At 35.3% G+C, this 27,215-nt stretch overlaps 1 protein-coding gene across 2 annotated transcripts in view; it reads right to left on the bottom strand.

Annotated features, from left to right (window-relative positions):
* The window catches only part of RDX (radixin), a 94,075-nt gene that overhangs the window by 50,319 nt on the left and 16,541 nt on the right, over positions 1–27,215 (bottom strand). For both annotated transcript variants that reach the window (XM_057552578.1, XM_057552577.1), the window contains exons 3-9: positions 21,267–21,350; positions 9,452–9,547; positions 8,656–8,930; positions 3,287–3,370; positions 2,936–3,082; positions 1,695–1,791; positions 654–817 (exon numbers count right to left, since the gene is read on the bottom strand). In XM_057552578.1, coding sequence (XP_057408561.1) covers positions 654–817; positions 1,695–1,791; positions 2,936–3,082; positions 3,287–3,370; positions 8,656–8,930; positions 9,452–9,547; positions 21,267–21,350 — 947 coding nt within the window. The remainder of the gene's footprint in view (positions 1–653; positions 818–1,694; positions 1,792–2,935; positions 3,083–3,286; positions 3,371–8,655; positions 8,931–9,451; positions 9,548–21,266; positions 21,351–27,215) is intronic.

The raw sequence follows: 27,215 nt of genomic DNA, 5'->3' as shown, positions 1-27,215 counted from the left end.
TGGTTAAAAATATCAGTGTCATTGGTAGGGAGTGCTATTGTCATTCAGCTCTGTATACTGACTGTTCACTTCAGTTCTACAATGTCACTGACACTGTTTCAAAGCAAATACTCAGCACATTCTTACCCTGAAAAATTAAGACACACAAATCACAAGCAAAACAAACTTGAAAATTTCAAACTACTACATCCATACCAAAGTCTGTCAGTAAAAAGCAAGCGCGATAAAAGAAAAGCACATCCATGGAGTCACGAAAAGCCATTTTCTCAGAAATATTTGTCAAAGATTTCTAACTTGAAAATTATACACACTCATTTTAAAAGAGGATAGTGATAATACATGCTGCCATTCAATTTTTTAAAAAATATTTATTTATTTGGCTGTGCTGTGTGGTAGTTGCAGCACACAGGATATTTACTTGAAGTATGTGGGATCTAGTTCCCCAACCAGGGATCGAACCCTGGCCCCCTGCATTGGGAGCAGGGAGTCCCAACCACTGGACCACCAGGGAAGTCCCTGTCATTCAATTTTAATAACAATGAAACTAACGTAAAAATGTAAATTTAGAGTATGTTAAAGAAACTGATGAGGATTCTTAAATTTTAGATAACCTATTCCTATCAATTAAAAATGAAAGGCTATAAATTCCATACCTTTCCAACTGCTTCTGATGTTTCTCCTCCCTCGCCTGAGCCTTCATCTGTTGTACCTCAATAGTATCAGGCTTCCTTCTTCGCATGTATAGTTCATGGTTTCCCATGCATAAGGCCAAAATCCGCTTATTGATTCTCAGACGAGGTGCATAAAAAACAAAATCCTAAACATAAAGGATCCCAAATTTAAAATCTTCATGAAGGACAGTCTCTCTCACAATAACCTGTACTAAATTTCAACCTGTGCTATGACTTCTAATGTCATATTCCATATAGTTTAGAAATCATAAAATTTCTTCACTCCTCATGTATATGCCATACTTTCACATAACTGGTTCCTCACCTTTTCATTCCCTACCAGTTTCATGGAGAAGCTAATGTTCTTACCCTCTCAGTGCATTAAATGTCATTTATTCTTTTTTCTTCTCCAAAGAAACTATGAGCATCAGTTTCTTCACCTCAGAGGAGGATTTTTTTGTTTGTTTTGCCTTTTGCCATTAATCTCAAAACTGGACCTTTGTTCAAGGCTGTTAAGCTTTTTAACCTAGAAATGTTCTCCATATCTTTGTCTTTCCAATAACTGAGTTAAAATCCTGGAGTATACTTGACACTAGAGGAATCAAAAAATCTATTTAAATATAAAGATTTCTTAAGTTCAAGGCTTCAAGTTATGAAAATACAAAGTTCATAATGCAAAGCTCTATAAACAAGTTAATTTAGAGTAGGGCAACCTCTACTAATTCTAGCCACCAACATGTTTTTTTAAAATAGGAATGCTGATTGTTTTCAACCACCTCCTAATAAATATTACCTACCTTATAGTTAAAACTCAGTTAAAATAAAACTCTAGTAATTTACATGTTGTAAAAAGATTAAAACCTTGTATTTTTAATGTTGTTTCATCATTGGGAAAGTTAAACTACGAAAAGAGAATATTCCTCAGAAGCAATTCAATAAATGAATAATGCCATTCTTCAAGTGGTATCATAGCAAAATGGTAGAAATTAGAGTTAATAAATAAAATGAAAGAATTTTACTTACAGGTGCCTTTTTGTCAATCGGCTTTATAACAAATTTTTTGTCATTAAATGAAATATTTCTGATTTCACTCCAGGGAAAACCAATTTTAGGTGTTAACCTTAAAAAATGAAAGCATCCCTTAAGATTAATGTATTCTCATTATAAATAGAAACTGAACCATTCCAGTTAAGTCCAAAGTCCCCTTGTCCGTAATCCCCAATCCCAATCCCTCCCATCTTGAGCTAACCCCTCTTTCACATTCCCCATCTTTATCTGTAGTCATAACTATCATAGGTACTCTTACAGAAACTCATTCAAAAATTTTCTAAAGGAAGAAAAAGAAGAAAAGATTTCATCCACAAAAATTACTCTTGAAGTCATTTTTGCTTTTCAAAGATTTCAAAATTTTCTCTTCTGAATGATATAGCATTTTAACTTGCTTTGTAATATATGAAAAAATATATCAGAGTAAAATTAGTAAAATCCTCTCTTTTGGAGTTATTCTATTTGCTTAGGAATGTGTATTTTATTAGATACTTGTAAATAATGAAAATAAAATTCTGGAGCCAACCCAGAATAAAAAGAAACGTCTTAGGAGAAGGCATTACTGGCACAGACTTGGATGCTTATGTGAGATGGTAAATTAAAGAAAGGAATAAAGCAATTGTAGCTATCATTACTGAAAAGTGCTCTAAGAGCCTGACATATATATTCCTGGTCAATTTCAAAGTAAAATTACACTATTCACTATGCATGATACAGGAGGAATATTCTACTTCATTGATGTCTAAAAATATTCAAAACAATTCCTATAAGATAAATGTTCAAAAAAAAGTGTTACAAAATACAGTAAATTATACACCTATTAATTCATTGTCTCACTGCTCCTGATGTACACATGTTAATTTCAATTTCAACCTACATGCCAGGCATAACATTTAAGGAATCACTCTTTATCTACGCGAGAACAAATTTTAATTAAGTTACTAGACATAACTCACAAGACATCAAGAAGCACACTTCAAATAAAAGTCAATCATTCTATTTAAAAAATACACTTGAGAACTCTGAAACTGCAAGATGTTGAGAAAACAGATATATGTTATCTGAGAGCCTATGTGGCACTAACGAATCTTTTAATTGGGGGGGGGGGGGGAAGCAGTTAAGAGTAATTTAGCCCAAAAAGAACTTTACAAACTTAAGAGCAAAGCCATATAGACCAATGAATAATGACTAGTTTACTATGCAACTAATTTACTTACTTGTCATCATGTTCATAAATATTCAGACCCAAAGCATCAACGCCTAGCCACAATTCAGTTCCCTTTTTATTTTTTATTTCAAAATAGTTGACTCCATACATTTCTAGATCCTGTGCAATCTTCAGGTATTCCATCATAGAATCTTCCCTGTTGAAATAAAGCTAATTTTAATATATATAAGTAAAAGTAATACCAAACAAATTACAAAAACACTCTGGATTAAAATTTAGTGCTTTATATTCATTTATATAAATCAAATAATCTGTTGGGGATAATCTGATGTAATAATAAATGTTATGAAAAAAAACTTTAATTTGAGAAAAAATACTAAGAAAATAACCACCCAAATACCTTAGCATTCCTCTATGTTCTTCATGCCAGTTCTGTATTCTTTCTTCCCACTGTTCTTTTGTCAGTTTGTGTTGTTCCAAAACACTGCAAGGAAAAAAAAAATCTATGAAAATGCCTCTAAGATTCAAATATTCTTTTTAAAAGTCTAGAATCATTCAGTACCTTAACTGTGGTGGCCACACAAAGCTATACACATGATAAAACTGCACAGAATTAACAAATATATATATACACACAAATGACTGCAGTAACACTGATGAAACCTGAATGGGGTCAGTGGATTGCATCAATGTCAACATCCTAGTTGTGATACTATACTAAAGTCATGCAAGATGTTACCATTACGGAAGGCTGGGAGAAGGATACGCAGGACCCAGACCTCACTATCGTTTTTTACCACTGTGTGTGAATCTACAACTATCTCAAAATAAAAAGATTCTATGACGCTGAAACCATTTTACATAATATATGTTTTTAAGATAGTTATATGGCTAGTTTATGGGAATTCAAATGTTTGAAATGAATAAAATATTGGGCCAAAAAAAGGGAAAATGACTTCCTCATGATTAATAAAAAAAATTAGACAAGAACAGACTGAAAATCAGAATTCTTGGGTCTTAATTCTTCTATGACTCTATGTATTTACTTTCTTTGCTGCTAAATTTAATTTTGTTATTTTCTATCGGTAATACTTTGATATAAGAAGTATACAAGTGAAAAGGCATTTTTTTCACCACCACCCCCAACACTTCAAATAATTTATTAGTTTCTTTTGTATCCTTCCAGTGTTTCTTCTGCAAATGTAAGCAAACACAAACATTCTCATTTTCAATGACTAATATTTTAACACCAAATAAGCAAATTCAGCATGCATATAATTTACCTGCTGTGTTCACTATCCTGCTATGTATTTCTATTCTCCTTGGGAATTATGATGATAATTATCCACCTTTATTGATGAATATTCAGATCCTATTTTACTGATAGCAAAAGCTGTGGTATTAAAATATTATTTTTTTACTATGTAAAAATTTTAAGGTAAACCCATGGATTTCTTAGCAGCATAAAGGAATCTTGGGATATAATCTTCCCTTGGACAAGTTACTCACTATTTAGAGTGAATTCCTTAATGGGGCCTCAGACAGACCATGATGTTTTTACTACACACCACTTTCTCTATGTATCCTCTTTTAAGCTCTTGCTTTTGAGATTTTTGTCTTCCTCTTTACAGCATTTAAGTTTCCACATTTTTCTTGTCTTTATACTCTCTCTTGCCATGTGGCCTCTGTGCTCACCAAGAGGCAAGCCTTGAGGGCATAATCAGTGCAGCCAATTGCAGATATTACAATGTTAACTAAATCTGAAGGTATGGATTAATTAAATTAAATGTCACTAAGATTTATGTTCTAGCTTTTTATATTCTGCATTTCAAATCTCATTCGTTTGCATTTTGTATAATGTGCTTGTATTATTAATCTGCATGACTGGTTTGCAGGTATCCAAAAATTCCCACTTTGGAAAAGAATCTGAAAAAGAATGGATATATATGGATATGTATGTATGTATAACTGAACCACTTTGCAGTACACCTGAAACTAACACAACATTGTAAATCAACTGTACCCCAATATAAAATAAAAATTAAATTTAAAAAAAAGAGATAAAAACTAAAAAAGAAAAAGAAAAAATTCCCACTTTTTTTTCCTTCTGTCCAGGAAAAAGAAGATCTTCTTCACGTTAAGGCTAATCTGTCCCACCTGGCTTTAAATCTGTCTATTTGGGACTTTAAAAGACTTATCCCTCTATTTTCTCAGGATCTTCACTCCATCATTTATTGTCCCCTGCCTACATATATTACCAGATACAGGCATACCACAGAGATATTTTCGGTTCATTTCCAGACCACCACAAGAAAGCAAGTCACACAAATTTTTTGGTTTCCCAGTGCATATAGAGGTTATGGTTATACTATACTGTAGTCTATTAAGTGTGCAATAGCATTACATCCATAGAGACAATGTACATACCTTAATTTAAAAATACTTTATTGCTAAAAAATGCTAACCGCCATCTGAGGCTTCAGGGAGTCATAATCGTTTTGCTAGTGGAGGGTTTGAAATATTGTGAGAGCTACCAAATGTGACACAGAGACATGAAGTGAGCTAAAGCTGCTGGAAAAAATAGTGCTAAAAGACTTGCTTGATGCAGGGTTGCCATGAACCTTCAATTTGTAAAAAACACAATACCTAAAGCACACAATAAAGCAAAGTGCGAAAAAAGGAGGTATGCCTATACGCTTATTTGTGTTAAGAGGGCAAAGATCACATCCATGTTGCTCACCACTTATGCCCAGTGCCAGAACAAAAGAGGCAAAAATCTGTAGAGTGAATAAAGGAATTAATTCTTTTCCATCTTTTAAAGAACATGTCTATAAACTCATGCTTCCCTCCTCTGAGTATTTTTCTTTGTCACAGCCAAATTTCTTTCGTGAACTGTTCATATTCACCATCCTTCATTTCCATACCTCACATCACCACCCCCAGTCCACCACAATCTGGCTTCAACCCCCGACAATCTACTGAAACTGCTCTTATACTACAGATACTTCAAACTCAATAGGTTCAAAACTGAAATCTTCCTCCTCTGAAATGTGTTCCTTCTCCTCTTACCTTGAAAAGGTATTACAAACCACCCAAATGCCCAAGTCAGAAACCTGGTACACAAAAACTTATGTATATCTAGCTCTTTTTAAAAGAGAGGGATACTATCTGGTGGAGCTGATTATTCCTATCAGCAGACTGCTAAACTTTACTGTGGGAGAACAGATTGCTTGTCTGGGTTTTTCAATACAAGAATTATAAACATCCAACAAAATCATCAAATTATTGTGTTTGATTTAGGTTCACCAAATAAGCTGATTACTAATTTTCCCCCAGATACTTAGTGATAAAAGTTTGTTATATACTATACATGGAATAAATCAACGACTGAAGGTATCTTCTCCATTCTAAACCAACAACTTAGTATTCTGACTTTATGAGTCTCTTTTAAACTTAGATAGCTTGAATTAGTCCTCCTTAGACTAACAACTTGAAGGACACCTAACTGGACCTTCAAAGTTAAAGACCAAATCTTGAACAGCATGTGCTATCTTCCTTCTTCTAAACAGAATGGGTTACAGCACATATGCATGTAAAATAAGTTAAATTAATTGTGTTTAAGTGATTCCAGTATCAAAAAAAATGTTTTTTAATCACATGACTATTAAATGTAAGCCAATTACTTCATCTGGTACTCACCCAAACAGCAATCTGATCTAACACTGAAAAAACAACTATGTTATACTTGTTGAGATAAAACATGACTATTTTATGAACAATTAAGAATTTTAAGGGTAATTTTGATTATATATAACAGTTACCTTATGTTCTGATTTAAAAGCTAATCTGCTGGCATTTTACTATATATAAATTATACCTCAATTAAAATAAAAACTTTTAACTGAAATGAAATTCTACTGTACCAGTAATCAGTTACTCAATTTAGTGCTTAAAAAATCTGAGACAAGGAATTTGGGGCTGGAATAATCATCAAAAACAAACAGACTAATAAGTATCTCATATTCCTGATTCTTTCAGTGAACAACATGCAATATTTTACCTTCTAAGATAACTATTATTGTTGTAATATTAAAGAGCAGAACAGTATAACATTTAATAACCAATTATTAAAGCTACTGTACTTAAGGGTACCTATAAAGCATACAACAACAGAATATAATTAGCCAAAAATAATCATTAATGCTTACAACCAAAGGAAATTAATAAAAAGTAGACAAAGTAGTTTTGTCTTTCTTCATATTTAGTACCTATGAAAAAGAAATTACACCTAAGGGCTTAAATACTATGAGGAAGTGATAGAGAACTGAAATTTTAGGTTAATATACAGTTTTGCCTTTAAATAGAAATTTTAAAATTCAGGAATCTGAGCTAAGAATTGTAATAACTTCTCTGGATTCTAAAGAAAAAGCCCCATGTACATTCTAGTATCAGGGTCATGTACGCTACTATAATTAAGAACTGAGATATTTAAAAGTAACATTTGATGTACTTTCTAGATTTTATAAATAACACTACCAACTAACACTTGTATTCACAATTAAAACTGTAAAGCATACAGTTCATGAACTGTAATCATAAACAGTAAGGTTGACAGAGCACAACTGTTATCCCCAGTTTGCAGATTCAGACACTGAGGCTTAGAGAGTTTAAGTTATGTACTAAGGCCACATAATTAGCAAAGGGTAGAATCAGCATTCAAAATCTAGGTCTTCTGCTAATGATGTTTTCCTGTGCCATGCTACTTTAAAATAACTGTTATATTGAAACTGAGTCCCCCTAAACCAAGTTCTCTTACTGAGTTTTTGATTAATCTTTCTATCCAAAACTTTATTCCCTTTCCTTGTCCCCTCTGACCTCAATCCTGTGCTAACTGAACACTAATCAACCAAGTCAGATGACTAAAGTTGCTACTGTCCTACTGTCGCTAACATTGTTAATGTATTAAAGTTGCTATTATAGATATCATCACTAATGTACAAACTCAGGTTGTTTCTCCAGGGCAAGATGAGCTAACAGACCCTCAAGCCACGGACCACTGGCCAGAGAATCTTAAACTACAGACTTCTGACTCTCAAACTGTCACAAGACAATGATTAATTCAAGCCTCTCTGTTCTTCCCCTTTAAAAAGCCCCTAACTCAAAGACCAAGTGGCAGTGGATCTGAGGCTTGTCTCCCACACCCTTGCTTGGTACCCTGCAAGAAATGCTACACTTTCTTTCACCACAACCAGGTGTCAGTAGACTGGCTTTCCTGCCTGGTCTGGTGAGCAGACCCGAGTTCAGTAGAGACAGCAGTATGCTGCAGATGAGAACAGAGCCCTAGACTAGGAGTCTGAACACCGAGTTTAAAAAGCCTTTTGAAAAGTTAGAAACTTAATTTTAATTCTATGGAGGAAATATAGCCTGGCACTTATTATTTTCAAAAGCATTTATTAAGCAACTATCTACCTGTGTGAGAATTTTTACTGATGAGCAACAATAGTCATGTCTTCCTCAAGCCCAAATTATCACTGCCTCCATTTATTGCTTATCTTGTGGGAATGAGAAGAGGCAGAAACTTTAAGTAATTACAGAGTATATAAATCTATGTAGCTTCTGGGTCATAACTTTTAAAACTATACTCTCTGACCCAGCTGGCAACTTAAAAATCTAAAACAAACAAACAACAACAAAAAAAAACACAACCATTTACAAACTTCTTAAATATGATTTTTCAGAGACTATAACATAAAAGCACATTTCACTTACCGCTGGGGTAGGAGCCTATCATTAGCCAGGTAGCCTGGCTTATGAATCTCTTTATTAAAATCTCCATACTTGGCTTGGACAGCATAGGAAGCCAAAAGAACTGCAGTTTCTGGTGGACAATATATCTCATCATTTAAGATAGCTTCTTTAACTTGCAAGAAGAAAAGCCTCTGGGTTATTTCTTGAATTAATTCCTCAGAAACATCTTCAGGAAAGAATTTAGCTCTAAATTTGAACTGCAAAGGATTCTCTTTTTTAACATCTTGTTGTGTCACCTGAAACAGTAATTTCAAGTACTGTCAAAAATATTAAGTTCACAATAACTGACCACAGTCACATAAACTTCTCTTTGGAACAAAGTAGGATGTAAAACATAAGTAAGATTCTAAATCTATTAAGATTCTAAACCTGTAAAAAATGTATGTGTGAAAAAGATTCTATGCTCATGAATGTGACCGGTAGTTCACAGATCCTAACTAATACCCAAATTGAAATTTCTCTTGAGAAGCTTATCCTGAAGATGTTTATATTAAGGTCAAAGTACTAAGTAACACCTCATAATATTTTTTACTTCTGAGTTTTCAAATAGGAAAAATGAACATTTCTTTTTTCGAAGATGATAAGTTGATGGTACCTTACTAAATTAAAAGACATGATACCTCTAATGATTCACAGAGATAACTGTAAAAGGAAGCCTGAAATCAGTCAGACTCTGAGCTTTTCTGGCACAAATTGATGACCATGACAATTTCAAAGAACCTTAATTATTAGCTGCATGTTATCATACATGCTTTACCTTTTTATTTAGTTTAAGCCACGTAGAATAGCCCTTGCTGTCCACATACTGCAGCCCAAAAAACCAGACTTCACGCAAACCAACTGTTTTCACCACCTTTAAAAAAAAAAAAAAAGGCCAATTTCAGTTCAACACTCACATTATAACTGGATGGCACTATACTTCAAAAAAAGAACAAAACTACATAGAAATTATAGGTTTATTCTTTTGCTACAGAAAAGATCTTTCCTAAATTTAACACAGTAATTAAAGGAACGTTTCTGAAAATTTAAATTCAGGTTTTGTTTATTAAATTTTGTAGTGTCATTTCAATCTTATTTGATCCACTTTTTTGTATTGTCCTTTTCCTTCTTATCTCCCATCATGACCCAAACAGATAAAAAGAAGAATCTGGGGAACAGATACAGAGCTGTCATAATCCCACTTTTCCTATTTCAGTTTAGCACCCCACCCCCAAAACTATACTATTAGGTAGCCCAGACAATAGTATCATTTTGGCGATAAGAGTCTCTGAGGACATGTAAATGCCATGCCTCAGGGTATCCAGCTGCTGATTTCACCCCCATTCTTACTTCCCTTCATTCACCATCATATATTCTATATTCTACCGTCACTGAGCAAAAAAACCATCCTTGGAACATGCCATAAATTTTACACCTTCGGCCGTGCTTCTTCCCCTGTCTAGAATGTTCCTTCTGTACTTTTACCACCTGTTAAATAATGTATTCCTCAAGGTCCAGCTCAACTAACGTGAATGAAGCTTTCCTATCATCTAGATAAAATTAATCACTTGATCATTGATAATCCCATAGTACTTTACCTATACTGCTATTTGAGCATTTATTTTATCATAATTAACTATTCTTAGTAGAGTGTCTATTTACCCTCCTTAACTGTTTAAAACTAAGGAGAGAGATTATTGCCTTATTCATCTTAATATCCATGTCATCTCCAAGAATGATTAGCCTGTGGTAGGTACTCAGGAGTATTAGGGTAAATAAAGTGGTAAACTAGGATTATTAATCCACACCTAGGATGAGGCCAACAAAAGCATATTTTTAATTCTATATTTAAAATAAAATGAGGGAGGTGAGAGTTAAGATTTTAAAAGCTTTACAAAAAGATTCAACATTAGTTCTTAAATAATAAACATTCTTGGTTTAAAATAAACAATAAATATTTCTTTTTACTTTTTTTGGCTTTTAAAAACTTTTTATTATTGAAAACTTCAAATATATACAAATAAGCAGTTAGTTAGAATAGTACAACAGTGTAAATGTACTCATCAATCAGCTTTAATAGATAGAAACTCATGGCCAGTTTTGCTTCATCTACAGCACCTCTCCCTCTCAGATTGTTTTGAAGCATATCCCAGATACACCATTTTATTTGTAAATACTTTATTTTAAAATTCTTAAACATAAGGAGTCTTATAAAAACAAAAATAAAACATTACAATACCATTATCACACCGGAAAGACTTAACAATAGTTCCCTAATATGCTGAAATTTCTGTGGCTATTTTTGAAATATATATTTTTTTACAGTTAATTTGTTCCAGTTAGGATCCGAATGAGATTTACAAATTTCATTTGTTTATCATTTTAAGTCATTTTTTTAAATTGTTTTATGTTATGGTAAATTTGTATTTGACAATTTAAAGACATGTTTTGCTCATTCATACCCTCACGGAGTTGTAGAATCTTTCATTTTTTAAACCATAGTTAAAATACCATTATTCACAAGTAAAAAATTTAGCAGTTATTTCTTGCTATCAAATACCTAGAGCACAAGTTTTTCTTACGGTCTTATGAATTTTTCTTAATAGTTGGCTTCTTGAGCCACAATCCAAACTCCACATTTTATTTTATTGGTATATCTCTCTTAATGTTAACTCTCTTACAGTTTTCTCTTTAGTTTTTCCCTTTCTATCTTATTTGTGTATTTATTTTTTTCACATCTTTGTTGGAGTATAAGTGCTTTACAATGTTGTGTTAGTTTCTGTTGTACAACAAAGTGAATCAGCTATACATATACATATATCCCCATATCCCCTCCCTCTTGCGTCTCCCTCCCACCCTCCCTATCCCATCCCTCTAGGTCGTCACAAGGCATCGAGTTGATCTCCTTGTGCTATGCGGCAGCTTCCCACTAGCCATCCATTTTACATCAGGTAGCATATATATGTCACTGCTACTCTCTCATCTCATCCCAGCTTCCCCCCACCAACCCCCGCAGTGCCCTGAAGTCCATTCTCTACGTCTGGGTCTTTATTCCTGACCTGCTACGAGGTTCATCAGTACCGCTTTTTAAAATTACATATATATGCGTTAGCATACGGTATTTGTTTTTCTCTTTCTGACTTACTTCACTTTGTAAGACAGACTCCAGGTCCATCCACCTCATGACAAATAACTCAATTTCGTTCTTTTTATGTCTGAGTAATAATCCATTTTTTTGTATGTGCCACATCTTCTTTATCCATCCATCTGTCGATGGACACTTAGGTTGCTTCCATGTCCTGGCTATTGTAAATAGAGCTGCAATGAACATTGTGGTACACGACTCTTTTTGAATTATGGTTTTCTCAGGGTATATGCCCCATAGTGGGATTGCTGAGTCACAGAGTAGCTCTATTTTTAGTATTTTAAGGAACCTCCATACTGTTCTCCATAGTGGCTGTATCAATTTACTTTCCCACCAACAGGGCAGGAGGGTTCCCTTTTCTCCACACCCTCTCCAGCATTTACTGTTTCTACATTTTTTGATGATGGCCACTCTGACTGGTGTGAGGTGATACCTCATTGTGGTTTTGATTTGCATTTCTCTAGTGGTAAGTGATGTTGAGCATCTTTTCATGTATTTGTTGGCCATTTGTATGTCTTCTATGGAGAAATATCTATTTAGGTCTTTTGCCCATTTTTTGATTGTGTTGTTTGTTTTTGTGATACTGAGCTGCATTAGCAGCTTCTATATTTTAGAGATTAATCCTTTGTCAGTTGCTTCATTTGCAAATATTTTTTCCCATTCTGAGGGTTGTCTTTGAGTCTTGTTTATGGTTTCTTTTGCTGTGCAGAAGCTTTTAAGTTTCATTAGTTCCCATTTGTTTATTTTTGTTTTATTTCCCTTACTCTAGGAGGTGGGTCAAAAAGGATCTTGCTGTGATTTATGTCGTACAGTGTTCTGCCTATATTTTCCTCTAAGAGTTTTAGTGTCTGGCCTTACATTTAGGTCTTTAATCCATTTTGAGTTTATTTAAGTGTGTTCTAACTTCATTCTTTTACATGCAGTTGTCCATTTTTCCCAGCACCACTTATTGAAGAGGCTGTCTTTTCTCCATTGTATATTCTTTCCTCCTTTGTCAAAGATAAGGTGACCATATGCGTGTGGGTTTATCTCTGGGCTATCCATCCTGTTCCATTAATCTATACTTCTGTTTTTGTGCTGGTACCATACTGTCTTGATTACTGTAGCTTTGTAGTATAGCCTGAGGTCAGGGAGCCTGATTCCTCCAGCTCATTTTTTCTTTCTCAACATCGCTTTGGTTATTCGGGGTCGTTTGTGTTTCCACACGAAATGTAAAATTTTTTGTTCTAATTCTGTGAAAAATGCCATTGGTAATTTGATAGGGATTGCGCTGAATCTGTAGACTGCTTTGGGCACTACAGTCATTTTCAAAATACTGATTCTTCCAATCCAGAAGCATGGTATATCTCTCCATCTGTTTATCTTTGATTTCTTTCATCAGTGTTTTAATAGTTTTCTGAGTACAGGTCTTTTGCCTCCTTAGGTAGGTTTATTCCTAGGTATTTTATTATTTTTGTTACGATGGTAAATGGGATTGTTTCCTTAATTTCTCTTTCTGATCTTTCGTTGTTGGTGCATAGGAATGCAAGAGATTTCTGTGCATTAATTTTGTATCCTGCAACCTTACCAAATTCACTGATTAGTTCTAGTAGTTTTCTGGTGGCATCTTTAGGGTTTTCTATGTATAGTATCATGTCATCGGCAAACAGTGACAGTTTTACTTCTTCTTTTCCAATTTGGATTCCTCTTATTTCTTTTTCTTCTCTGATTGCCATGGCTAGGACTTCCAATACTATGTTGAATAACAGTGTTGAGAGTGAACATCCTTGTCGTGTTCCTGATCTTAGAGGAAATGCTTTCAGGTTTTCACCACTGAGAATGATGTTTGCTGTGGGTTTGTCATATATGGCTTTTATTATGCTGAGGTAGGTTCCCTCTATGCCCACTTTCTGGAGAGTTTTTATCATTAAATGGGTGTTGAATTTTGTCAAAAGCTTTTTCTGCATCTAGTGATATGATCATATGGTTTTTATTCTTTAATTTGTTAATATGGTGTATCACATTGATTTTTTTGCCTATACTGAAGAATCCTTGCATCCCTGGGATAAATCCCACTTGATCACGACGTATGATCCTTTTAATGTGTTGTTGGATTCTGTTTGCTAGTATTTCGTTGAGGATTCTTGTGTCTATGTTCATTAGTGATATTGGTCTATAATTTTCTCTTTTTGTGATATCTTTGTCTGGTTTTGGTATCAGGGCGATGGTGGCCTCATAGAACAAGTTTGGGAGTGTTCCTCCTTCTGCAATTTTTTGGAAGAGTTTGAGAAGGATAGGTGTTAACTATTCTCTAAATGTTTGATAGAATTCGCCTGTGAAGCCATCTGGTCCTGGACTTTTGTTTGTTGGAAGATTTTTAATTACAGCTTCAACTTCATTACCTGTGATTAGTCTGTTTATATTTTCTAATTCTTCCTGGTTCAATCTTGGAAGGTTGTACTTTTCCAAGAATTTGTTCCTTTCTTCCAGGTTGTCCATTTTATTGGCATATAGTTGCTTGCAGTACTCTCTTATGATCTTTTGTATTTCTGCGGTGTCAGGTGTAACCTCTCCTTTGTCATTTCTAATTTTATTGATTTGAGTCCTCTCCCTTTTTTTCTTGATGAGTCTGGCTAATGGTTTATCAATTTTAGTTATCTTCTCAAAGAAACAACTTTTACTTTTATTAATCTTTGCTATTGTTTTCTTCGTTCCTATTTCATTTATCTCTGCTCTGATCTTTATGATTTCTTTCCTTCTAGTAACTTTGGGTTTTATTTTTTCTTCTTTTCTTAGCTGCTTTAGGTGTAAGGTTAGATTGTTTGAGATTTTTCTTGTTACTTGAGGTGAGCTTGAATTGCTATGAACTTCCCTCTTAGAACTGCTTTTGCTGCGACCCATAGGTTTTGGATCGTCATGTTTTCATTGTCATTTGTTTCTAGGTATTTTTTTATTTCTTCTTTGATTTCTTCAGTGATCTCGTTATTTAGCAGCACACTGTTTAGCCTCCATGTATTTGTGTTTTTTACTGTTTTTTTCCTGTAACTGATTTCTAATCTCATAGCATTGTGGTTGGAAAAGATGCTTGATACAATTTCAACTTTCTTAAATTTTCCAAGGCTTGATTTGTGACCCAAGATGTGATCTATTCTGGAGCACATTCTGTGTGCACTTGAGAAGAAAGTGTATTCTTCCATTTTCCGGCAGAATATCCTAAAAATATCAATTAAGTCTATCTGGTCTATTGTGTCATTTAAAGCTTGTGTTTCTTTATTTATCTTCTGTCTGGATGATCTGTCTATTGGTGTAAGTGGGGTGTTAAAGTCCCCACTATTTTTGTGTTACTGTCGATTTCTCCTTTTATGGCTGTTAGCATTTGCCTTATGTGTTGAGGTGCTCCTATGTCGTGTGCAGAAATATTTATGATTGTTATGTTTTTTTCTTGGATTGATCCATTGATCATTGTGCAGTGTCCTTCCTTATCTCTTGTAACAGTCTTTATAGTCTATTTTATCTGATGTGAGTATTGCTACTCCAGCTTTCCTGTCATTTCCATTTGCATGGAATATCTTTTTCCATCCCCTCACTTTCAGTCTGTATGTGTCCCTAGGTCTGAAGTGGGTTTCTTGTAGACAACATATATTAGGATCTTGTTTTTGCATCCATTCAGCCAGTCTGTGTCTTTTGTTTGGAGCATTTGATCCATTTACATTCAAGGTGATTATCGATATGTAAGTTCCTATTACCATTTTCTTAATTGATTTGGGTTTGTTTTGGGGGGTCTTTTTCTTCTCTTGTATTTTCCGCTTAGAGAAGTTCCTTTAGCATTTGTTGTAAAGCTGCTTTGGTGGTGCTGAATTCTCATAGCTTTTGCTTGTCTGTAAAGCTTTTGATTTCTCCATCAAATCTGAATGAGATCCTTGCCAGGTAGAGTAATCTGGGTTGTAGGTTTTTCCCTTTCATCACTTTAAATATGTCCTGCCACTCCCTTCTGGCTTGCAGAGTTTCTGCTGAAAGATCAGCTGTTAACCTTATGGGGATTCCATTGTATGTTATTTGTTGCTTTTGCTGCTTTTAATATTTTTTCTTTGTATTTAATTTTTGATAGTTTGAGTAGTATGTGTCTCGGCGTATTTCTCTTTGGGTTTATCCTGTATGGGACTCTCTGCACTTCCTGGACTTGACTATTTCTTTTCCCATGTTAGGGAAGTTTTTGACTATAATCTGTTCAAATATTTTCTCAGACCCTTTCTTTTTCTCTTCTTCTTTTGGGAACCCTATAATTCGAATGTTGGTGGGTGCATTCAATGTTGTCCCAGAGGTCTCTGAGACTGTCCTCAAATCTTTTCATTCTTTTTTCTTTATTCTGCTCCCCGGCAGTTATTTCCACCATTTTATCTTCCAGCTCACTTATCCGTTCTTCTGCCTCAGTTATTCTATTGATTCCTTCTACAGTATTTTTAATTTCAGTTATTGTGTTGTTCATCACTGTCTGTTTGCTCTTTAGTTCTTCCAGATCCTTGTTAAACATTTCTTGTATTTTCTCCATTCTGCTTCCAAGATTTTGGATCATCTTTACTATCATTACTCTGAATTCTTTTTCAGGTAGGTTGCCTATTTTGTCTTCATTTATTTGGTCTTGTAGGTTTTTACCCTGCTCCTTCATCTGTAACATATTTTTTGTCATTTCATTTTTTTTTTTTTTGATGGGTAGGGCTGTATTCCTGTCTTACTGGTTGTTTGGCTTGAGGTATCCAGCACTGGCATTTGCAGGCAGTTCGGTAGAGCTGGATCTTGGTGCCAAGATGAGGACCTCTGGGAGGCCTCACTCCAATTAATATTCCCTGGGGTCTGAGGTTCTCTGTTAGTCCAGTGGTTTGGACTCAGTGCTCCCACCACAAGAACTCGGGCCCAACCTCCAGCCTGGGAACCAAGATTCCACAAGCTGGGTGGCGCGGCCAAAAAAAAAAAAAAGAGAGAGAGAGAGAAAAAAGAGGAGTACAATAACAAAGAATAAAAAATAAAGATAAAAATATATTAGGAAAAATAAAAATATAATTGAAACAACTCCAACAAGGTAAAACAAAACCACAACAGAAAAAATAAATGGGGGGTGGGGGGAACAAGCCAAAAGGAGCAGAACAATAACAAAGTATAAAGAATAAGATAAAATTAGAAAAATAAAAGATTTATTAGAAAAATAAAAATATAAATGAATCAACAACAAGGTAAAACAGAACCCCAAACTAAAAGAAAAAAAAAAGAAAAAAAAGCCTTGGTTATGGGTGGTGGAGTTTAGGTGGAGGGTGAAACTTAGGCAGGGGCGGGGTTTAGGGTGGAGCAGGGCCTAGTTGGGGTGGGGGAGGGTGGCGTTTGAGCATGGGGCGGGATCTAGGCTCAAAATACTTTTTTTTTGAATTTCATTTTTTATGTAGCAGGTTCTTATTAGTTATCTATTTTATGCATATTAGTGTATATATGTCAAAAATCTAAAAACATGCCAGGCTTTTGGTTTCAAGAGAGCAAACTGAACCCTTCAGTTTACTTTCCCTGTTTAAAAATTTCACTGACATGACATACGCAAAAAATTAAATATAAGAAAAAACATTTAGCTGTGCTAGGAAAGGTTACCACATTAAAAAAAAAAAACTGAGAAAAATTTCTGAACGGCATGGGATATAAAGACCCATACTGATGGCAAATGCTGATCAATGCCAAACAACCAAAACTTTTTTTTTTTTAATTTTTATTTATTTTTTGGCTGCATCGGGTTTCCATTGCTTCGTGTGGGCTTTCTCTAGTTCTGTGAGCGGGGGCTACTTTTCGTTGCGGTACGCAGGCTTCTCATTGCCATGGCTTCTCTTGTTGCGGAGCACAGGCTCTAGGCGCGTGGGCTTCAGTATTTGCAGCATGCAAGCTCAGTAGTTGCAGCACGTGGACCCTAGAGAGCGTGGGCTTCAGTAGTTGTGGCGCACAGGCTCAGCAGCTGTGGTGCACAGGCTTAGTTGCTCTGTGGCATGTGGGATCTTCCCAGACCAGGGATCGAACCTGTGTACCCTGAACTGGCAGGTGGATTCTTAACCAGAGCACCACCAGGGAAGTCACAACCAAAACTTTAATGTGGACAAAAGAGACCCCAGATAATTCAACTTTGGCAAAAGACAAGTTGTTCCAACAGCTCCACAGAACACATTCCAGCTCAGAGTGGCAGGAGTAGGAAATGTCAAGAGCAGCAGAGAGAAGTGTACCAAAGCCCAGGCCTCAGCTTCTGCTTCCAGGCTTTCTATGATTCACAAGGCTGAGTAAAAGGGGGATTTGCCACAGTGGGGCACAAGACCAGTCTCTTAACTAACTTCAGACTATCACACACACACCAGGAAAAATAAGAGAGCACAGCTGTGAAATTCCTTAAGAGGCCCCATCTTTCCCTACTTCTAAAAATGTTCTAGGAAACTTTAAATCATGAACTTACAAGTAAAAACATACTTGGGCACATAACTACATTATATGTATATTTATTTATAAGTTATACAATGCTACCACACTAATATATTAGCATATTTTTAAAAAATAATTTGAAAGAGGAAAGACAAAAATATAGACAAACATTTTAATATTTTTTCTTGCATCCTAACAGATCATGTTGAGTACTCCTTGCGGATATTACTATTCTAATCCCACAAGCAGAAGCTAGAAGAGGAGGCCAGTGAAGAAAGAGTCAGCAGGGAGCAAACCAAAGGACCTCAAGCACTCAGCTAGAGTCCTCCACAGGGCAGACGGCCTCAAGCTGACATCCTAATCAGAAGTGAGGTTCTGTTACAGGTGGATTCATTTGAGAGAACTCCTACCCCTAGGTCTGCTCCTGGCCTGACCATGAACCTACTGACCTGACAGCCCACCCATATACTCACTACACCCAAGGTAACACCTGCTTTTAGATCCTAGCATTCTGGCTCTCGTTATCAGGAAATAGAACAGGGACTACAAGAATTAATTGCTGAGAGAGCCCATAACAAATAACAATACTCTTTAATTTAGACCTCTTCATTTACAATATGAAATGTGTATAGCAAATACTGTTCTAATGTACTTTACACGGAGTCTCAATTAGTTCTCACAAAAACCTTCTGAAGGAGTAATGTTATCATCATCCTAATTGTACAAATGAGAAAAATGAGGCAAACAAAGTATTTGTGTGAAGTCAAACAGCTACAGCTGGGATTCTACTACAGGCAGTGTGGTTCCAGAGCCCACACTTTTCAACTACTACATATTACTGCATTATAATATATGTGGTTTCATTTTCCCTCATGTCCAAACTAAAGCAATTCTGCTTAGTAAAAAACAAATATTTTATTTCTCATTATCCAATACCAAAAAGGTCCACTTGCTGATTAGTTTTTGACTAACACAAAACATTTTGCTCACTATAAATAACATTTCAACATGCTATGAAGTAGTAAATGCTAACTGTATCTACATTTTTATTCAAATAAGACAGACTATGTATTTACAAAACAGGAGACCTAGAAGAATCAACAGAAGTAAATATTGGTTCACAAAAGTAAAATATCTATAATGTATGGTGCATGCAGCTGCTTATGTTGTTGTCTTAAAAATTTGCTCACTCACACCAAAAAAAGCCTTTCATCTTCCAAAAAGACTTTACCAGGGTGTTCAAGTTCATTAATTATCTAATCAAGAGATTAAGTTTACTACTTTGTCAAGAGAAGAAACAACTTCCCAGGAGTTTTTAAATTCTATTTCATCATATTTTGGATCAGTAGATATCTAATATGTTTTTGTTTTTTTTTGTTTTTTTTTTTATGGCTGTGTTGGGTCTTCGTTTCTGTGCGAGGGCTTTCTCTAGTTGTGGCAAGCGGGGGCCACTCTTCATCGCAGTGCGCGGGCCTCTCACTATCGTGGCCTCTCTTGTTGCAGAGCACAGGCTCCAGACGCGCAGGCTCAGTAATTGCGGCTCACGGGCCCAGTTGCTCCGCGGCATGTGAGATCTTCCCAGACCAGGGCACGAACCCGTGTCCCCTGCATTGGCAGGCAGATTCTCAACCACTGTGCCACCAGGGAAGCCCTCTAATATGTTATTTATTGCTGTAATGCCAGAAACTCTCTCTCCCATTTTCTAAGGTCAATAGTAAGCTTGATCGCAGACTATTGCTCTCCTGCTCATACGTATCAATAAAAGTTTATGTAAAAGTTAACTTCTTCCTTTTTGCAATCAATTCACTTCTTAACCACTTGACTTCTGGTCACCAATCTCTTTCCTCCTTTTCTCAATAAAACTTGATTACTTACAACATTATATACAGCATTACCTAGGGAGCCTAAATAAAAATACTAACAGTTTAGAGCAGGTCCCAGACTAACAGAATCTCTAGAGGTGGTTTCCAAGCATTGCTTTTTTTTTTCCTTGAAAGCTCCCCAAGGTGGCTCAAGTGTGCTCTCAAGAGTGAGAAAAAAAAAAGACAGTATCAGTAGTCCAAGTTCTTTAACATGTTCTAACTCCAGGCTAGCATATTATGAGCCGACGACATCAAACTGCTGTCAGGTGCCTGTTTATAGCCTGTGCCTTTGCTCCTGCCATCCCCTTGAAACCAAGTCCCCCTAAAACCGAGTTCCCCTGCCAAGTTTAGGATTAACCTCTCTATCCAACTTTACTCCCTTTCTTGTCCCCTCTGACCTTAATCCTGTGCTAAATGAACACTAATCAACCAGAGTCAGATGACCAAAACTGCTGTTGTTGATGATATCATTAATGTACTAAAATTGCTGTTGTATCATCAGATATCATCATTAATGGACAGTTTACTTCTCCAGGGCAAGATAAGCTAACACACCACCAAGTCATGGACCACCTGGCTAGCGAATCATAAACCAGAGACATCCTTTCTTCTACGATTAAAAAATATCACAGAAAATGTCACAAGATGATGATTAACCCCAGCTTCTTTGTTCTTTCCCTTTTAAAAGCAACCTCTAACTCAAAGACTACGTTGGAGTGGATCTGAAACTTGTCTCCCACTCCCTTGCTTGGTGCCCTGCAATAAACCCTTACTTTGCTGCGAACTCTCACTGTCAAGAGTTTGGCTTTCTGTGCTGCGGGAACACAAGCCCATTGCTTGGTTACACCCTCTGTCTAGGATCTCCACCTATTCCACTCATAGAGTATGGAGAATATCTTTGAATTCCTTTTAGTCCTCATTACAATGATTTGCATAACAGATGTTAAATACCTGCTAATAATTATTTTTAAAAAGTCCTATCTCTCAAATCTAGGAATAAGAAAGACTATCCCCTACAGTTGTTCAAGACATTTGAACAGGTACTGTGAAATATTCCAAGTGCTACTTTGCTGCATTATAAGTAAAGGTATAGAAAAACACAGAAAGAAGTATGCAGTAGCATCCACACTATGGTGTCAAAATTACATACTTCATTTGGTAAATGATACCTGGTCAAAAAGCTGTTTGCCAGTTGTGTTGGGCTGAATGGCAAATTCCAGCTCAGCATCCATCGTTGTTACTCTTACATTGATCTGCAATAAAAACAAAGGGAAAATCAGTAGAAAAGAGAAAATACTTTTATCTGATTTATAAAATAAAGTGGTATCATATGTAGGCAGTAAAAAGCAACTCTATAATATACCTAATATTTTCTTTATTAAAGTGATAGTTTGATTTAGTTATTATATATGTTTTTGATTTATTGAATACTTAACATACAGTAGGCACGAGGCCCTGCACTTTTCATTTTCTTATTTAGCCTCTGCAACAATACTAGGAGATATGTCCATTTCTATAGAAAAGTTCATTTCTATAGAAAAGTTTCCATCACTTGCCCAAGGACACATGGATATCAAATGGCAGGGCAGAGGTATAACTCCAAATTCTTTGAATGTCATTCACTATTCCATATTTCTTTCAATACAAAAATCAAATATTTAGAGTTTTTTTGTTTTTTTTTTAATTTTTTTTTTTATTTATTTGTTTATTTTTGGCTGTGTTGGGTCTTCGTTTCTGTGCGAGGGCTTTCTCTAATTGCTGCAAGTGGGGCCACTCTTCATCGCGGTGCACGGGCCTCTCACTATCGCGGCCTCTCGTTGTGGAGCACAGGCTCCAGATGCACAGGCTCAGTAGTTGTGGCTCACGGGCCTAGTTGCTCCGTGGCATGTGGGATCCTCCCAGACCAGGGCTCGAACCCGTGTCCCCTGCATTGGCAGGCGGATTCTCAACCACTGCACCACCAGGGAAGCCCCAAATATTTAGTTTTATTTATACTGCAAATGTATTTTTCTTCACTTTATAAAAACCATTCATCTATTGCCTTTTATTTGCTAGACTTTTTTAAATTCCAGTTTTTGGGTGTAAATACCTTTCTAGTTGGATATCTCACCAAAAACGTAACATGCCTTAACCAAAATAATTTTTACTCCAGAATAGCATCTTCACCTAGAATTCACCATGATATGGTAAAAACCTATCTTTTTAACTTTTAACTCACACTATTAGAACGCTAAATCAGACTTATTTCCCCTTATGTTTTACTCATGTCAACAACCACATGTACCTCCACACATGTACTTTTATCTGAAATATCTTCTCTAATCAAAAAAATCTTATAGAGCTCCTTCTTTAAAATCATCTTTTAGGAAATATTAATACACATAAAATACTGGTAACATATATAGACAATGAAGCATAACAAAATAAAACCTACTGTAACATAACAATAAATATATATTTGGTCTTCATCCTGGTTCCTGGCAGAGCTCCTAAAATCGCTGGAATTTCCTGAGTGATAGATGTGAGAGGAGGATCTTTTGTTATTCATAATAAGCTCCTTTCAACCATAACGGAGTTTATGCTAAAGAGGTGACTCCAGATGGGCCCTAATAGCTTCAGAATGGAGGCTGGTAGCCAGAGAAACCAATCACATGATTAGAGGACTGAACCTTTTAGACACCCACCCCGACTGCCCAGGAGGGGAAAGGCTAGGGAATGAGCTGATCATCAATGTCCAATGATTTAATCAATCACACCTATGAAATGGAACCTCCATAAAACCCTAAACAAAAGGGTTCAGAGAGCTTCCCGATTGGTGAACGCACCCACCTGCTGAGAGGGTGGTGCACTGCAAACTCCACAAAGACAGAAAGAAACTCCTTCACTCGGGACCCTTCTGGACCTCACCTTCTTCATCTGTTTCATTTGTATCCTTTATAGTACCCTTCATATTAACTAGTAATAGTAAGTAAAGTGTCTCCCTGAGTTCTGTGAGCTGTTATAGAAAATTATAGAATCTGAAGAGGGGATTGTGGGAATCCCCAAACTTTAGCCAAGTTAGAAATGTGAGTCACTTGCACTACCTGTGATTAGCTTCAGAAGTCCAGAGCAGTCCAGTGGGTCTGCGCTAATTCTGGGTAGTTGTGTCAGAACAAATTAAATTGCAGGACACACAACTGGTATCCACATAGAATTGGAGAACTGCTTGGTATGGAAAACCCACACATTTGGTATCAGAACATTTTGAATAAAGAAAATGTTTTCCTTTTTGGTGTCAGAACATTTTGAACAAAGAAAAGGTTCTCCTTTACCCATAAATCTACCATTCAACTTAAAGACTAGAAATGACAAAAAATGTCACCAGTGTATTTCTTCTTTGTGAATTTCCCTGACCCCAATGCCCACAGGTAAGTACTAACCTAAATTTTGTGTTTGTCATCCCCTTAGCTTTTTAAAAAGCAATAGTTTTGTCACAAATGTAGGTATCTATATGTAAAATATTGTTTAGTTTTTGACTTTTAGCGGTATAGCTGTACTAAAATTGTATAATACTTGCTAATAAAGTCTTTCTTGATGTGGGCAATGATTACATATGCATGTTTTATGAAAATTCATCAACTACACACTTATGATATATTCTTTTGCATATGTATATTCTATTTCAATAAAAGGTTTAAACAAAAATTTTGCTACACTATAGTTTGCCTTTTCACAATTATATCTCTAAGATTCATTGATGTTTTTGTGAGTAGTTGCAATTCATTCATCTTTATGTGACTAGGCAGTAATTCATTTACCATTTTCCTATCTATTGACATTAAATTGTTTCAAATTTTTTGCTTATTAAGAACAATACTGCTATGAACATTCTTGTACATGTCTCCTAGTGCATGTTCTGAGTTTCTCTAGAAGTATAACTCAGAATTCCTGGGTAATAACGTATGCATAACTTCAACTTTACAATGTAATGCTGAATTGTCTTTCAACATGATTGTATCAATTTACACTCCCATAAATAATAATAATTCCTGCTGCTCTATATTTTCACTAATAGTGGATATAATCAGATTTTTTAATGTTTAACAATCTAGTGGGTATAAAATGATATCTCAATATGGTGTTAATATGCAGGTTCTTGATCCCTAATGAAGTTGGGAACATTTTCTTATGTGTGATATGCAGAATTATAAGACAGCCCCCATGATCTCCTCCCCCCCACCCCCACCTTACTCCCATGATTATGTTAACATTACAAGACAAAAGGGATTTTGCAGATGTACTTAAGGTTACTAATCAGTTGACCTTAAGATAGGAAAATCATTGTGGGTGGGCCTGAGCTAATCACATGATTACTTTAAAAGCAAAGCGTTTTCTCTGACTGGTTGCAGAAGTCAGAGAGATTTAAAGTGTGAGAGGACTTTGACATTAAAGAGGTTCTCCACTGCTGAATTGGAGGGGGCATGAGCAAAGGACTTGTCACACACACCACACTCTAGGACTAAGAGAGACCCCTGGCCAACAGCTAGCAAGAAAATGGGGACTTCATTCACCAGTAAAGGATAGATCATTCTGCAAGGAAATGGATTCTGCCAATGACAGGAATGAGCTTGAAAGAGAACCCCAAACTCCAGATGAGAATGCAGTTGAGCTACACCTTGATTTCAGGGTGAGACCCTGAGCAGAGAACCCATTCATATCATCCCATATTCCTAGCGTATAAAACTGTGAGATAATAGATGTGTGTTGTTTCAAGCTACCAAATTTGTGATAATTTGTTATAGAGCAATAGAAAAGTAATATAATATGCTTACTGACCACTCAGTCTCCTCATCTTTCACAATGTCTATTCACATGTATTGCTTATTTTTCTATTGGGTTGTCTTTTTCTTACTCATATGTGGGAGATCTTTATATATTCTAGATATTAATCCTTTGTCAGTTACTTCCATTACAAAGAAATCTACTAGTTTGTAGCTTGTCCTATTTTATGAAGAGTCGCTCTCTATGATAAACATTTTTAAAATTTTAATGTTGAATTTATCAATGTTTTACATGAAGATATCAATTTTTTGCCATATTTAAGAAAACCTTTAACACAACATTGTAAATCAACTATACCCCAATAAAAAATAAAATTTTTTTTTTAAAAAAGCAAAGAAATCCTTCCCTAGCCTGGAGTCATAGATATTCTTATATTTCCTATCAAAGTTTTGTTTTTCATAGTTTGTCTTCAATGATTTTTGCTTATGATTTAAGGTAGAAATCCAATTTCATTTCCTAATCCCCGGAGGGATAATAATAGTGATTTTAAACATCCAAATATGATGTATATTGATTACCTCATTCACTCTCCGAAGACTGCACTGTCACAAATCTTATGTCCATAGGTATGGGTCTAATTTTGTGCTATTCTGTTGCACTGTTCAATTGAACTATTCTGCCAATACCATATTGTCTGAATTACTGTATCTTTAAATAAGTCTTGATGTCTGGTATGGCAAGTCTTCCCTTATTATTTGCAGAACTGTTTTGGCTATTCTTGTCTCTTTGTTCTTGCTCTTGACTCCACACATAATTATAAATTTTTCAAAACACCTTATTATGATTTTAATTGGAACTACACTAAATTCATCAGCCTCTTGGGGTAAAAAATGACATCTTTTCAATATTGACTCTTACTATCCAAGTGTATGGTTCTCTCTATGCATTGATTTAGGTCTTCTTTAAGACCTTTTTAAAAAATGCTTATAATTTCCTCCAGAAAAATCATATTAATCATTTAAGATATCTTTCTCCTATGGTTTTATAGCTATTATAATTATAGGTTCATAATCCCATGACATCCTAAATGCATTGAAAACTCTAGTTTATTAGCCAATTTCTAGCAAAAACAATTGAAATTAGTCCACCTGGTGAATTAATTTATCCCACTTCAAATGAATATTCACACACCGATCTATAGAAATACTGATGTGATGCAACACCTTGATGGAAATTTCATAATACTACATATGCATATAATACACTGTATATTCACCTTTCTAAAATCCAAAGAATTCCAAATACTGAAACTCATCTAGCTTAAAGCGTTTCAAACACAGGGTCATAAATATGATAAAGTATCTTTCCAAAATTTTTTCTGGTTTTACTTCTGTAGAAATGCAATTGATTTTTATATTGATCCTTTTATCAGCTCCCTTGCCAACTGTTAAAATGAGTCTGTGTAAATTCTTGTATTTATATAAACCAGGGGTCAGAAAACTTTTTCTGTAAAGGTACAAATAGTAAATATTTTAGGCTTTGCAGACCATACTGTCTGCTGCATCTACTCAATTCTCCTGCTATAGCAGAAAAGCAGTTATAGATAATAAACAATGAGCATACTGTGTTCCAACAAAACTTTATAGACATTGAAATTTTAATTTCATATAATTTTCAAGTCATGAAATATTACTATTCTTTTGATTTTTTTTCAACCATTGAAAATGTAAAAATCATTCTTAGCTTGAAGGTTGTACAAAAACAAGTAGTGGGCTGGCTTTGGCCTATGGGCCATAATTTGCCAACCCCTGATATAAATAAATACCTTAACATCTTCAAAGTGTTTCTTCCTTTCCAGTCCTAGAGTTTTTAATTTTTCTGCACAGGCTTTCTGTTCAATGTTGAACAGCGGCAGTGATAGTGTGTACATTTTGTCTTGTTCCCGATCTTAAAAGAAAAGCTTCCACTGTTAACACATTAAGAATTACTTTTGTTATAGGTTTTCTTCTATACTTAGCTTAAGAGGTATTGGTTTATACTTTTAAATCATGAATAGTTGTTCAATTTTAGCAACTGCTCTTTCTGAATTTATTATATGATTTTTCTCCTTAAAACTAACCATATGATTGTGGCAGAGACTACTTGTCGTTTGACCACCAAAATCTAACAAAATTACCGTTTGACATGGCTACTGAGCTACAAGAACATTTCTCAATGTCTCTTGCAATTAGGTATGGCTATGTGACTAAGGTCTCAGACAGAACATGAGCAGAAGAGACAGATATAAGGCCACTTTTCAGCCTAGGCATAAACAGTGAGCATGCTTCAGTAGTTGTGGCTCACGGGTTCTAAAGCAG

Source organism: Balaenoptera acutorostrata, chromosome 9, assembly GCF_949987535.1.
Source record: "Balaenoptera acutorostrata chromosome 9, mBalAcu1.1, whole genome shotgun sequence".
In the NCBI taxonomy this organism is placed as follows: domain Eukaryota; kingdom Metazoa; phylum Chordata; class Mammalia; order Artiodactyla; family Balaenopteridae; genus Balaenoptera; species Balaenoptera acutorostrata.
This window is presented reverse-complemented; position numbering and strand designations above follow the sequence as displayed.